The 13774-nt window shown below is 44.8% G+C and overlaps 1 protein-coding gene across 1 annotated transcript; it reads right to left on the bottom strand.

Moving 5' to 3' along the window:
- Nucleotides 1-241: 241 nt before the first annotated feature.
- LOC144101698 (uncharacterized) lies at nucleotides 242-8729 on the bottom strand. The gene is made up of 5 exons (XM_077634832.1): nucleotides 8718-8729; nucleotides 7561-7927; nucleotides 4337-4533; nucleotides 2192-2343; nucleotides 242-437 (listed from the first exon to the last, which is right to left on the bottom strand). Exons 1-5 carry the CDS (start codon nucleotides 8727-8729, stop codon nucleotides 242-244), a joined length of 924 nt encoding a protein of 307 aa, XP_077490958.1.
- Between the last annotated feature and the right edge of the window lie 5045 nt (nucleotides 8730-13774).

Below are 13774 nucleotides of genomic sequence, written 5' to 3'. Positions count from 1 at the left end.
CGTTTATAAACGGTTTTCCGATCAAAAATTCTTTCGTCCAGAATTTCTGGGTATGTTGCATATCAACGACAGGTCTTGGATAAGAACTGGATAAGCATGCGTTGAAATCAGATAATGCGCGGGAGGCGCGTTGCGATGTCATGTGAGGGTATCCGTCGTAAATATTTGTTTATTATACATTACATCCCGTCCATAAGCCGTGAGAGTTCCGCGTCTTTCATGCGGTATGCGCACAAACCTTTCACGCAGAAGGCTGAGTGGGTGGCTGTTGCGTGCCATCCGGGGCAGGTTCCGGCGGCTCCGGTGCTGTGCTTGGAGCCTCGGGCGATGTCAGGGTCGCGAAGATGATCCTTGGCAACGGTGTGAGGTACGACTGGGCGCGATCCGATACCTCGCCGCTCCTTGTGGGCCATCCTGGAGACGACAGACCGCCACATCTGCGGCGCCGACAGACGTGATGAAAGAGTACTTGAGTCCGGTCAGTGGGTGTCCGCCGGAGCAATCCCCATGCCCTCGGACATATCTGTTATACATTGCTTCGCACGTACTTGTTCAAAAATAACAGCGTGAAAAACAAAGACGAGGGGGAGAAAAACACAGAGCAAGCGCCGACTCTCAACTGAAGTTTAATCAGAGGAAACAGAAATATAAGGGATGACAGGCAACAACAAAACCACAAGGCACGTGTTGCTACGTTGGGTCAAGATAGGCAACCTCACTATCACGCAGAAACAGAGGTGGTTTCCTGACGCATGATATCCGTTTTTTTTTCCTCATTTGGTAGGCTTCGACGATTTTGGTGGTCAATTTTTCAGGGTGTTTATACAATATGCCACTATAGTATAACGAAGGAGAACTGGATTGACACCCTCGGCAATGATGAACTAAATTAGTAGACCGGGTAGAATCTAATAAGTTATGATGTTCTCTAAATCATGTGTTAATACACCGTTCCGTTTATCCAATGTAAATTTGACCGGAGGACACAGGTGTTTTGTACAACACGCCCTCGGAGCAGGTACTGTAAGTTCAGGCATATCACTTAATCAGCGTGTCAGAAGGGGAAATTTTACGATGGCTGTATGTCACCAGTACTCATCAATGGACCAGAAACTTGGAGGCAAACGAATAGTTTGAAATGAAACTACGGACAACAAAGTGAGGCATGGAAATTAAAATGAGAGGGGTAAAGTTTACAGAGAGGAATAATGCAGGGTGAGTAAGGGAAGAAACTCAAGTTGATAGTATCGTAACTGAAACCGAGAGGTCACTGGCATGCAAACCAAGAAAAGGTAACCGATGAACCTAAAGGGTAAAGGAGTGTATTTCAAGAGAAAGCAAACTATCACGGTGTGGCAAGGAGCCAGATGTAAAGATCAAGACAGGAAGTTAGTGGGACCAGAATGGCCGCAGACAACATCATTCAATTTTTTTTGTTTTTGTTTTAGTATAAATAGGCTGTGTGGCTCCTAGCTTTGTTTACGTTCTTTCGTCAGCTAAAGGTGCATTTAGTATTTAAAAAAACTGGAATAAAAAAATTCCCGCCATTTTATTCAAAAGGGGGACGTCAAAATCCAAAAGGATTACGTGATCACCGTTTGGGAGTGAATGGCGCAGTAGTGTGACCTCGGGGAAAGAAAATCTGTCTTGACAGTGTAGTTCGCTTTCGGAAATCAGTGTGATTTTAGAAACAATCGTTGGTAGCGACATCGGAATTTATTATTTGACATTTTTTTACATTAAAAAACCTTCGTGCTTAGTTAAACTAGCGTTTTTTTTAATGCAAATAAGCGTTATTATTTTGATACGGGCCAACTTCACTTTGCTCAGATTGAAGGTTTGGGCAACCTGATGCGACATGCTTGTGTGTGTGCTTTCTTTCATCCACGTCTTTCCCTGTCGCGTTATTTCTCCCACATTCACTTTGTACTCGCTGCCCCTTTAATGGCAAACGCTTCTCTCCTGCATTGGAGGGACCTACGCTGATGATGATGTGTTGCTCTCTGCTTGAGTCTTCTCATAAGCATCCCCGCAAGCGACATTTATCTACTGCCATCTGGCGTGAATCCTGTTTCCGGCTAAATCTCCGGGCGTACAGAACGACCGACCGGCAGACCGATTTTCTAGCCCTGCCTCGGAGCTAAGAAGCAGCAGAGATAGCTTTAGCGCATGCGCTGTCGGCTCTACTCACACCACGGGCGACCCCACGACATCGAACTCCTGAGCCGCAGACGCGACGCCTCCTTCGTCGGCAGATGGAACGGCTGCAACGCTGCCGACCGGGAGCGAGGCCAAGGCTGATTGGTCTGCGACCGGCGTAGACTTGGCGCCGTCCTCCGCAACCTGCATCGTAACGCACGCGACGAGTACAAGAGTTTGACAGTGTGATGGATGCCTGTGGTAAGTGCGTACTTCTGGGCCACCCTCACACCTGGCACCGAGTTTCTAACACGTCGCATAAGAAAGCGTATGAAATCGATACTTTCGAGTGTGACACATGGTAGTCCTTTCCTTGCAATCTGCGCAGATGCAAATTATATTTTGTAGAGTCACGGTCAATATAACGTTGATAACTTTTGTTTCTGCTAAGCAAAGACCAATAAACATTTTTCTGATCTAATGGTCACTTCATCGCAGGCATCACTAGCTCAACTACTTCCGCTCTAGGACAAAGACGCGTATGACATTCATCTCCAACAAGCCGTGTCATACCCCGGCGGCGGCCACCTTGTCCCCACAAACTTCGTTATCTCATAGGCTATCTGACTTTCTGCCACTCACTGCTACGTATGCCTTCTCCTGGAATGCACTTCGTTCCCCTGAGGATCATCAGTTATCTCCTTTTAGCAATACCCGCTCTGCCCGTGGCCATATCATAAGCTCGATCTGAACTTGGATATCATTACTCGCGGTTCTGGGCTGGTCCACTCTGCTCTGTTCGTGTAGCTTAAGGTGTGACGACTCTTAAAATGTCAATTTTCTTCAAAAATGACGTCCTGCATTTTTATTGGTTTTCATAACTGCCAACGTTCGTCTAGCTTTTGCAAAAAGAGTTAAAATTTCATCTAGTGCCGTTCAAAAGTTACAGGCTAAATTGTTACCTGTAGCGTGCTAAATTCATCAGAAAGAAAAAAAAAAGGAAAAAGGCCAGCTGCAACACATGCAAAAAAAAGAGGATCGAAATGCTCAAGAACCTTCCTACAGGTGTGGATCCCTTTAGGACTTTGCATTTTTGTGTATATATAAACTTCGTATATAGAACTTGTAATATTGACTACCATTCTTCTCAAACGCAATTTTTTCTTCTTGTGTTGTTCCAACGTGAATAAAATTACACCCATTGAAAACTTTCTCTTGAAACTTCGCATGCTCATTTATTACATATCGAGGCATGCAATGAACTAGTATAATTAAAATCTACCAAAAAATTTCATGTTCTGGCCTGCTATCAGGCCCGTGCTTTCAGAAAGCCCATTATATGCAAGTTTTCTAATTTTTGTGCGATAACTGGCTGCAAACTCGTTACAGACTCTTTTGAACATGTAATATGGTAACTTCTATACACAGTCAATTTTTGTGTTGCATACACAAGCCGTGTTTTCCTTGTATATAACATTGCATATAATATTGTTTTCTTGCCATATTACAATCATGTACCTGCACAGCTCTACCTTGTTATGGTCTCTTGGGCCTTGTCAAGCTGCCCCGAGCAGCTTCTTGCCCAAGAGCTCCTACCATGTATATATGTAGTGAAATAAATAAATATGATTTGATTTCATTTGATTTGATTTGTTCTAGTTAACTGCACAGCTAATACGTAGACCTGCGTAAATTCCAAAATACTATGATGTTCATTAGTTTGTTTGCGAGTTATGACTCTTGGCGTGAGAGGCAAATTTCGCAGTTTTCAAACAAAGACATTACAGTTAAAAAATTTAAAGAAAACTTCTTCCAAGATACACACCCACTCAAGGTTCCTAACATTTCCCATTGGTGATGGCTAACAATTCAGAACAGTAAAATACATTTTGTTCCATTTATTAAGAATGTTTCCTTTAATAGTGGTGTCATACCGACATTGAAGATGAACTGGGGCTGCCATCGCCAGCTGACTTCGCATTTATGCTCCCTGCGACTACACTGAATTTTCATTCGTGGATCCCGCAGGTTACGCTATATACATCGCCATTCACTTCAAAGCGGTGGCAACCTGTCGTTTTCTGTGTAGGTGTCACGAGTTTTAAATAAAGCTAGCGTGTACAGTGGCTGATGACTATTATGAGTAGCATTCTTCCACAGTTCAGAAGTGTAAAAATAGCCTCCGTCATTAACCCACCGCTGGGGTTTCGGTGACGTCGCAAGGAGCCGTGGTTGGGACGCTAGCAGAGTCGGGAGTAGTGGTCGCCTCCGCCGCCGGCGGCTCCGTCTTATGAAGGGAAGAGGATGACGTCACTGAGGGCTCGTCGCCAGTTTTAGACTTCGCCGCATCAGTCGAGGCTCCCTCCGAACGGTGACGTTTAGACTTGCGTTTAACTGCGGTACGAGACAGAAAGTGGTACAGAAAGTGGTACAGTGGTACAGCGCTGTGTATCGTCCTTTCTTGTCCTCTGGCCTTGTGCCGTTGCGCTGTTTCACTGGAAATCATGTCAGACCAACGTGCCCATCAGTTATTGTTGTACAGTTTAAAAAATTTCCAAACCAACTGGCTTAAGGCGGGAAGATGGTCCCACATGTCTATTCGTGAAACGACTCTGTTAAAGCAGAATGAATTTAAGAGCTGCTCTCCAAAGTATTTGTCCACATATCTGGAGAAAATAAATTCTAGAACTTGTCTCCGCTCTGAACTCTCATCAGGAATAAAAACAAGTTTTTAGAAAGGCTTGATTCGTGCCACCGCTAAGTTCAATGTTATGAATATGTAATGACAATTTTGAGGTCCGTGTTTGTATTTGCATGCCCTTATTGAAAGGCTGATTAGCACTTGGCGGCACTAACAAAATGAGACGGCACACTTGCCGGTGGGGTAGGAAAGGCGCCAGCGTAGCCCAAGCCTTCCTCGCGCGCATAGTTCTTTTGTGATTTCCCACACTGATGGTGGCGACACTCAAACCACTTCCGCAGCTATGGCCAGGAAGGAAGCGTACTCTCCGCAACGAGCCCCCAGGAAGACCTAACCCCCCCCCCCCCCAAACAAACCTTAGTAGAGAGCAGTCGGTTGCCTGGAGAAAACTGCAGACTAATACATACACCACTCTCAGTTTACTAAGCAAAATCTATCCTTCAACATATGACAGCAAATGCCCGCTCTGCGGGGAGCACTCAGCGCTTTATCACGTTACACCGGTCTGTCAGAAAACGCAGGCAGCGCCAATAAACAACACACCAACCCCGGAGCAGTGCGAGGCTGCGCTGTCCTGCTCGAAGCCTGAAGAACAGCTCAAGCTGATCGACAGGGCTCGCAAGACTGCAAAGGCCACTGGGGCCCTGTACTGATGGACCTACCTACGCCGCGAGAATCCTCCTTAACAATAAAGTTTCGCATTCATTCATTCATTCATTCATTCATTCATTCATTCATTCATTCATTCATTCATTCATTCATTCATTCATTCATTCATTCTGCGCAAACGACGTTGGCTGGAAGACTGCGTGAATAGGACAAGGACAACAGGCGAAAAAACGAATGCGGCACCACGTTAAAGATCCCCAGGTGGCCCAAATTATTCAGGAGGCCTCTACTACGGCATACCTTTCTTCATTTCTTCTCTTAGTCCCTCCTTTATCTCTTCCCGTGAGGCGCGGTTCAGGTGCCCACCGAGATGTGAGACATAAACTGCGCCATTTCCTTTCCTCGAAAACTAATTCTCCAATTTTTCCACCACGGGCGCAGTTTCGGTTCTTGGCCTCTTGTCCTTGTGATATTCACGTAGTCGCCTACTAGCCCGCAACGACATACTACTAAAGACCTAAGCTTGACAGCATGCCCAGATCGTGGGTCCTTTTTGATGCATCACTTTTGTACCTGGCTACGCTCGCTTTCTTGTTATGGAAACTTAACAGTTTTCGAGTTTGGATTTTAGTTACTCTAAAATTGGTCCTATGCTGGTCTGGCTTATGTGCCCTCTCAGGGAGGTTAACTGTAGCAACTTTAATGCTCAGTAACTTGAGCGGATAAACTGATATGGATATTCCAGGAGTAACCAGCACATGCGTTTGTGCGCTGTGCGTCATCGCGAATTTGTAATCATTATACAGGGGTGATTTTTCGTTACCTTTACAGACTTTAATCTTAAAAACTGTGAAAGACACGTCGGTGCTGTGTAGGGCTGGAGTGTACAGCAAGGCGGACATTCTGCAGCTCGTATGGATCTATAATTAAGTGATCAATTCACTAAAATTAACTAATAAACTTTTGTGTTCTTGATTTTAGTGGGCAAGGTTATACTGTGAAACTGGTGGCCGTCAACGTTGATGGTTAGCTGCATTTTAAAATTTTCTTAATCGGCAATGCGGTTCGAAATATCCATACCCAGCAATTATGAACAAAAACATTTTTGAACGGGAAACCATTTATGAACGCAATTTTTTCATATAATGCAAGATTTCACTATGACGCCAAAACATCCGCACATCACTCGACGACAGGCTTGAATTTTTTTTTCTATTCGCGTTTTTGCCATCGTCAAAAGCGTTCACCATTGATTTTCTATGGCAGTCGTAACTGTTCGATGCGATCGCTGGAAACACTTTAGAAGAAACATTTTGCTGCATATCAGAGCAACGGCCCGTTACCTTCCATATTTCTATAAGAGTATCTTACAATTTTCCAATTTTCAAAATTTTTGCCGGAGAAAGACGGACATGCAAATGTCAAAAACACGCATTTGCAAGCTCATTCAGTGGGCTTTCCCAGATTTATATCTATTACATGCAGTCTCTCACATTTATTAACCATTAGATACAGGCGCAGTGGGTGTATTTGAGGATTTAGAAATTTCTAATTTCATTTTGGCGGTCATACCATGCACAGCGGTGCCACCTCATATGATAATGCGGGAAAGCCAGCTCAACAAGCTTTCAAATCTGAATTTTTGACGTTCTATATTTCGAACCATGTTGCCGATTAAGAAAATTTCAAAGCAGGGCTCATCTTCGATTTTGACGTCCATCAATTTCACAATGTAACCTTGCCCTTAATATCAAAAATGAGCAAGTTGAGTGATTTATGTTAATCTATAACTTGATTATTGATCCATAGGAGGTATTAATATATCAGCTACTGACATATAATCCCCTATTTGCTGCTGGGGCACAGGACGAATCTTCCACACTTCTTTAAAATAAAAAACTGCAACGGTTAAAATAATACACCCTGTATGTTGCACAGGCGTACAGCCATGCAACATTATTTCTAATTGATGTAGTTTGATCACAGGATACGCGACCATCTTCAAAACTCAAAATTTTGGCTGGAGAAGACTGCTGATTTTTTTTAGATTCTGGCTAATAGCAAGTTATGCAATCGGCATATAGAACTTGCTGGCCGAAGATCGTACTAACCTGTGGAAGACCTCTCGGCAGATGCAATAGAAGACCTCCTGGAGTCCTTTCGTCGCGAAACCCTGGAAGAATCCTTGTGCTTGCCCTTCCGTTCGGCTGCTGACTTCGTCTCGTCGTCCGCTGGTGGCTTTGTCGGTTCATCGGCTGATGGCTTACTCTCATTATCAACCGGTGGCTTTGTCTTATTATTGGCTGGTGGTTTCGTCTCACTGTCCACTGGTGGCTTCTTTTTGTCATGAACCGATGGCTTCTTTTTCACATAGGCTGATGGTTTCCCCTTATCATCGACCCCAGACCTCGAGGTCCCGCTCTCATCAGCCTGCATGCCAGCCCCTGTCTCCTCCGGTGTGATCGCCTTCACGACCGCCTGCAAAAGTGTTCAGAGTCGACTGACTGAAGCAAACGTGTCCAGCACTGTACAGTGCGTAGATTCGGGATGAATATCGCACTGATTTCACGCAAGTACACGCTTTGTCGCATAGCGTGAAGAAACTGTAGCCTGTCTAACGGTGAGCCAAACTTAATAGGTGAAGTGTAATAAGAAGTACTCGCCTTTATATTGACTCTGAATATCACTACTGCACGAAGCAGCAAACAGCCATGTGTAACCAATACCATCAAATTCTTCCAACATCACTGTGTAGGTGCGCTATACCTTTTCTAAACCTCTCCTTTATTTTATGCCGTTACATAGAACCCTCACCCGGAGCAAACATGTCATTAGCAACGTCACCAGAGCGGGGAAATCCCATTGACTGTTAGGATGTGACGACAACAGACCTGTAGTGACGTCATCAGTACATGTTTGTCTGTGTGAAGCTGCACCGACCAACCGCGGCAGTGCAGTTTGATGATGTAAGTGATTTTTTTATGGCGCAAGGGCATCTGCGGCCAAAGAGCGCCATGGCACAAGGTAGTTTTTCGTTTGCTCAAGGTGGGGTCAAAGGCTCATTTCCCAAGCATTACATCGTGAATTAGCTAAGCACCAGGCCAGGGAAAGCTTGTACCCATTTTATCCCCGGTGGGTACCCGGCAGCACTGGAGATTGAACCCCGCACCTCTCGCATGCAAGACGGATGCCCAACCACTTGACCACCGCTGTGGTCGGTTGTGCAGTTTGTGCGAGAAGAGCTCAAGAAGAGCAACCTGAGTCTCACAAGCACCACCATGGTCACTTCCGGCAAAATTCTATCGTGTTGCCACAGTCATTCCCGTGTTCTTTCGCATATTACATTTCCCCTCGAGTAAGAAATAAAACCGCACCCGAGTCTTGTACATTCCTCCTCTCAAGTTTATCTGTTCCTTCCTTCCTAACTTTCAACATGACGCACTTCTTTATAAGGCCAAGTTAAGCTGCTTGCCTGACTGGCCGAGGTCGAGGCTTCACGGTCAGCGGTAACCTGCTCCCTGACGGCGAACGCAGCGAGATGCGTCGTGCGGTCGACGACCGGGAACTCCAGAGCCGGTGGCGTCGTAACGGGAGTACCCGCCAGCTTGGGTAGCATGAAGAGGTCGGTCTTTTGCATCTCCTTGCGGTACTTGCGCATCAGCAGCCACGCGAACACTGCCAAAAGAATGGCGCTGACGAGTACCAGGCTGAGCGCTACCACGTCCCCGTACGATTCGTTGGACATCCGCAAGGCGCCCTAATGACGTGGCCACCACCTGGAGGCAAAAGGGTGCGTCGCGCCTTCCTCTGCCTTGCGGCCTGGTCTCCGGCTGATGGCCTAGACTTCGCTACCTGGTTATTGGCTTGTGAACAAGTTGACGGTCAAGACCGGAGGTGGATGTCGCACACTACCGTCTTCTGTCTTCTTCTTCTACTTCTTCCTCTTAAAACATCACACATACCCACATAGGGGGATTGGCCAAGGTGTAGTGGCATAAACAAGGAAATTGCCATAAGCGATTACGACAAAATATTAGCGCCAAGCATGAATTTTGAAAAATATATCGACGAAAAACGTCAAAATAAAATTTAAAGCCTGCCACTCTGCAGAGTGGCAGGCTTCTTCTCCACCAATGTCTCGAGTATACCCGTCTTCTCCTCTATGAAGACGAGTATGCTCGAAACATTGGCTTAATGTGCCGACGTAATTCAGAATGGCGTCAATGGGAATCACAGCTATTGTGTTATAGCAGTTGAAAAGCTCCCCAGGAGGCCCCTGCATCAGAATCCGGCGTTCTGATTGGTCAAAAATTAGGAAATCAGCGGATTGGTCACGCCACTTGGCGGCTTTCAGATTAACTGCCCAAAGCTGCGCTCAACGCAGAAATGTAGGGATGAAAGAAAACAATCCACCGCCGACAGCAATCAAACGATGTCCAAAGATGTTTTCAGTCCTGCCTTTTTAGGCTTGCAACCACCTTTTACTCACGTATCCTTGTTATCGATAAGCGTCCGTCATGTGATTGAAGGATCACGGGAATAACTTTCAAACACTTTTCCCGAATAAACTGTAACAGGGTGGTCATGCGTGCTGGATGCAGAAATGAGGATTGCAAAGTTTTCAAGGCAGTGGTCCAGAAATATAGACAAATTTCTAAAAAGCTACTGTTGGAAACCCTGAACCTGCTCAATATATCTGCTGTAGACAGCTCTCCTGCGGAAACCTTGTGAATTTTGAGAAAATAAGAGCGTCCTACTTGTTTGACGGCCTTAAGAAGTTGCAATCTCAGTAAGAGCCTAGTTTCGTAGGTCTGCTAGTTTTCTTGACGCAACCCGACTGAACTCTAGGGTGGGATTGATATCTAATTTATAAAATGGAAAGGGTTTCCGAGCTGCCTGCAGGCCTATTTTATTTTATTGTTCTGCTGGCATGATGGCTATGCTGCTGCGTTGGTCTGCGGACTTAAAGACTTTGTCGGATCTTGAAGCTAACTGGTTTAAAGTTTTGAGTTCCATCAGAGCAATGTTTCCTTTCTTTCGAGTTTGCCTTTTTATATCTAGAATTTCTTTTGAAACACATTTAATACACAAGTCTAGTTCGGAGCTTTGTTTCGCGTCCGATGACCATTCCTGAGAGCTATTAGAGACATGGAAATAGCGCTTGGCGCGTTAGTTTGATGGGCACATGTTCACCACGTGTTAGAGGGTGTTTGTAAATTTTAATTCGAGTTTTCTGTTTTTCTGGTGAAGTATTCATTAATACGCTTTCATTGTGCAAACTGTAATTAATCTCGATGAAATTCATATTCTTTGCATCTATAGTTAGATGGGCAAAATGTGAAACTACGCTTCAGCATGTGTCTGTCAGTGTTTAATTATTTAGAAATATCAGTTAGTACGCTGTCATCTTCCTGCTGTGTTATCGGTGAACCACCTGACTTCGTCAGAATTGGAGGGTGTATATTCAGTAGTTTGGCGCTGTCTCTGTCCAGCGACCGCTTATCTCGAATGCCTTTAGGCTGTTGTTTATCATGAAGCTCACGTTGCTTCCTTGCTAGTGTCTTTCGTTCGGGAATACAGCTTCCCGAATTCAAATTTAGCCGTTCTTGGCAGCATTCATGCAAAGAAAGCTATGACGAATAAGGACACGTCATTTGAAGCCATTTTTTGTCGAGTGAGTAGTTCGATCTGAATAGTGCCAAGAGAGCACCTTACGTTACTTCTAGGCACTTTGGATATCATCCAGTGCCCCGAATTGTAATTGCAAATCTGCACAGTTATCTGTGGTTAGTTTCTTTCTTGGCTAATTTTCAGACATCCAGAAAAGCTCGCGTTTTCACTTCAGGCCGGTTAGTGCGACCAGTTTTCGGTCAGGTCTGCTTGTTCCGAGCGGACGGTCTGGGTGTTATGTGCTCAAATGTCTTCTCTTTAGAGCTAGTGTTGGTGGCGAGGCCACTTCCACGCTGGCGCTACAGATGGCTATCATGGACTCCATCAGCTTAATGATTAATATAATATTGTATGTACACAATGCGCATGCACACGCATTAAAAATGCATGGATATTTCGCTTCTGTGCGTGCTCCTTGCATACATCACCAAATGCACAAATGCACAAAAAATTCCTGCGATAGAGTCGGTTGTTTGTAAGCTTTTGCGCACAATAGTACTGCTAGAGCCCAAGGGTGGCTCTACTTTCATTCTTGGTGCAGAGTAAAGTAAGGTCTTCTTTAGTACATGGTTCAGCGCGTCCTTGCGAATAATCTCGCTTGACACAATATCGCGTCCTTTAAAAACACACATCTCCAAAACAATCTTGTAGCCATATTAGAGTACGCCAGTGTAATCGGAAACCCCCCTCTCCCCTAACAACACCAGCACACAGGTGACAAACAACACGGAAGTGAAAACTAAGGCCACTTTATTCTCCAAGGAGAATAACAAACAAACAACAACTCCTCACCCGTAGGCTTATTTATCTGGGCCAGGCACTTCAAATACTTCAAATAAATACTTCAACACACTTCAAATAAATACTTTTCAAACTTCAAACTTCAAACGTGCGGCGTTTCTCAGAAGTACGCATGGCACTTCAATTATTGCCGCAGCGGGCTCCATGCTGTTGTATGGCTCTTCCGCATTGCGCCTTGAGCTTAAGTTCTCTGAGCAGTGTTCCTCCTGCTCACTTTGTAACGTTCCGAAACGTCGAGAATTCCGCAGGTACTGAGCAACAATGTACGAGGACTATTAGCAACCGTGTGTTAAAAACCTGCTTTTACGAAACACAAAAACAAAAAGAGAAATCATCTTAGTTGTACTAGGTGTCATGCTTGGGAAAAAGAAATTAAGCAAAAATTACTTAGGATTTTTCGGATCAAATTCTATGCGAGCATTTTTTTTGACGGCTGATGATTACCTGTTTATTAACATTTGCAACTGTCCATTTCATGTTAGTGCTAAACCTGGAAATGAAGCAGTGCAAGAGTGGTCAAGCATCTTTCTGAAACTTGAGATTTCTGACCCACAGCGTGATTGTAAACAAGGAAAACCGTATTGTTTGCAAAATTAAGGTGTACTACAAGCAATGAGCAAGCGTCACTGGTGCGTAAGTGTACCCTAAAGTCGACAGAGCGCGTTTTCATTTTTGTTTGCAATCAACTCAAAGGTTTCGCAGTCATGGGAGTGCAAGCTGTGAGCTCGGAAATATAATTTCCGGACCGCATAATTCAGCCCACGACCGCATGAGAACAGCAGCCTTGTGCAAGCCGTCGCCTCAAGCTCGTAGCTTTCACTACACACGGAAAAAGTTGTTCAGTCTAACTTTGTGAGGTTAAACACCAGCCAGGACTCTGATAATTTCACTGACCTCTCTTTTTTTCTTTGATTTTTTACTGTTATTTCCTCTTGTTACCTGTTTATTTTTTTGCACTTCAAAGTTTTTTAGAGCGTTTTTTCGACTCCCCCTTGTGTAGTGCCTTCGGGACTTGAAGATAACAACAAGTGAAATAAATGAAGTGTGGTTCGAGTCTTCGCACTCACGGCTATGGTGCCTACGTCTGATTTGCACGTGCATAAAGATTGGAACCAGCAGTGAAACGTGGTGTCCTAAAAAAACCGGAGTTTTGCATCCTTTTCTTGGCATCCTTCTACGTAGGAACTATCGGTAATCACACGGTCTGGGATTCTACTCGTCGCTCCTTAACTGCAATATCTGAGTATTTGTATTCTCGCTTTTTTTGGTGCACTCAAGCTTTCGTTGGAGATGCACATACCGTAAATGGGGCTTGTTATTAAGCGTCGACTGAGCCGTGCCAGAAACGTGGCAAGAGCGGGGAAGATGCCAGCGCGGAGACGGGCGCCTCCTGCGTGATGATGTGCGACCCGAACATCGAGATGTTGCACATCGCGCAATGGTGGGACCTTGAGATAGCATTTGACTCAAATGCTCCGGACCGATAAGCAACCCTTCCATTCGCTAGCCACCATATCATTTTCTTGTCAAATTCCCGTCACTGCACTGCTTGAGCAAAAGGTCCAGTCGAGGGGTCACTAATTGGCATATAGGAAAACAGAAATCCTAGATGGCAATTTATATAAAATATTGAAATCGAGCTTTCTATACTTGTTTTCATAGTGCTTTAGTCCTGCACTATGGGAACACTAAGCATAATCGGCGTTTTGTTATTCTCGTGTTATTCTTATTGTTTTGTTATTGTTTCCTTATTTCGTGGATGATGTTCGAGGTAACCACCAACGGGGATAGACTGTTAAATAACAAAACTATAGTCGGCGCGAGGGCTTGTCTCATGGGTTTTAGGCGTTGTGC

Source organism: Amblyomma americanum, chromosome 8, assembly GCF_052857255.1.
Source record: "Amblyomma americanum isolate KBUSLIRL-KWMA chromosome 8, ASM5285725v1, whole genome shotgun sequence".
NCBI classification, from domain to species: Eukaryota; Metazoa; Arthropoda; class Arachnida; order Ixodida; family Ixodidae; genus Amblyomma; species Amblyomma americanum.
This window is presented reverse-complemented; position numbering and strand designations above follow the sequence as displayed.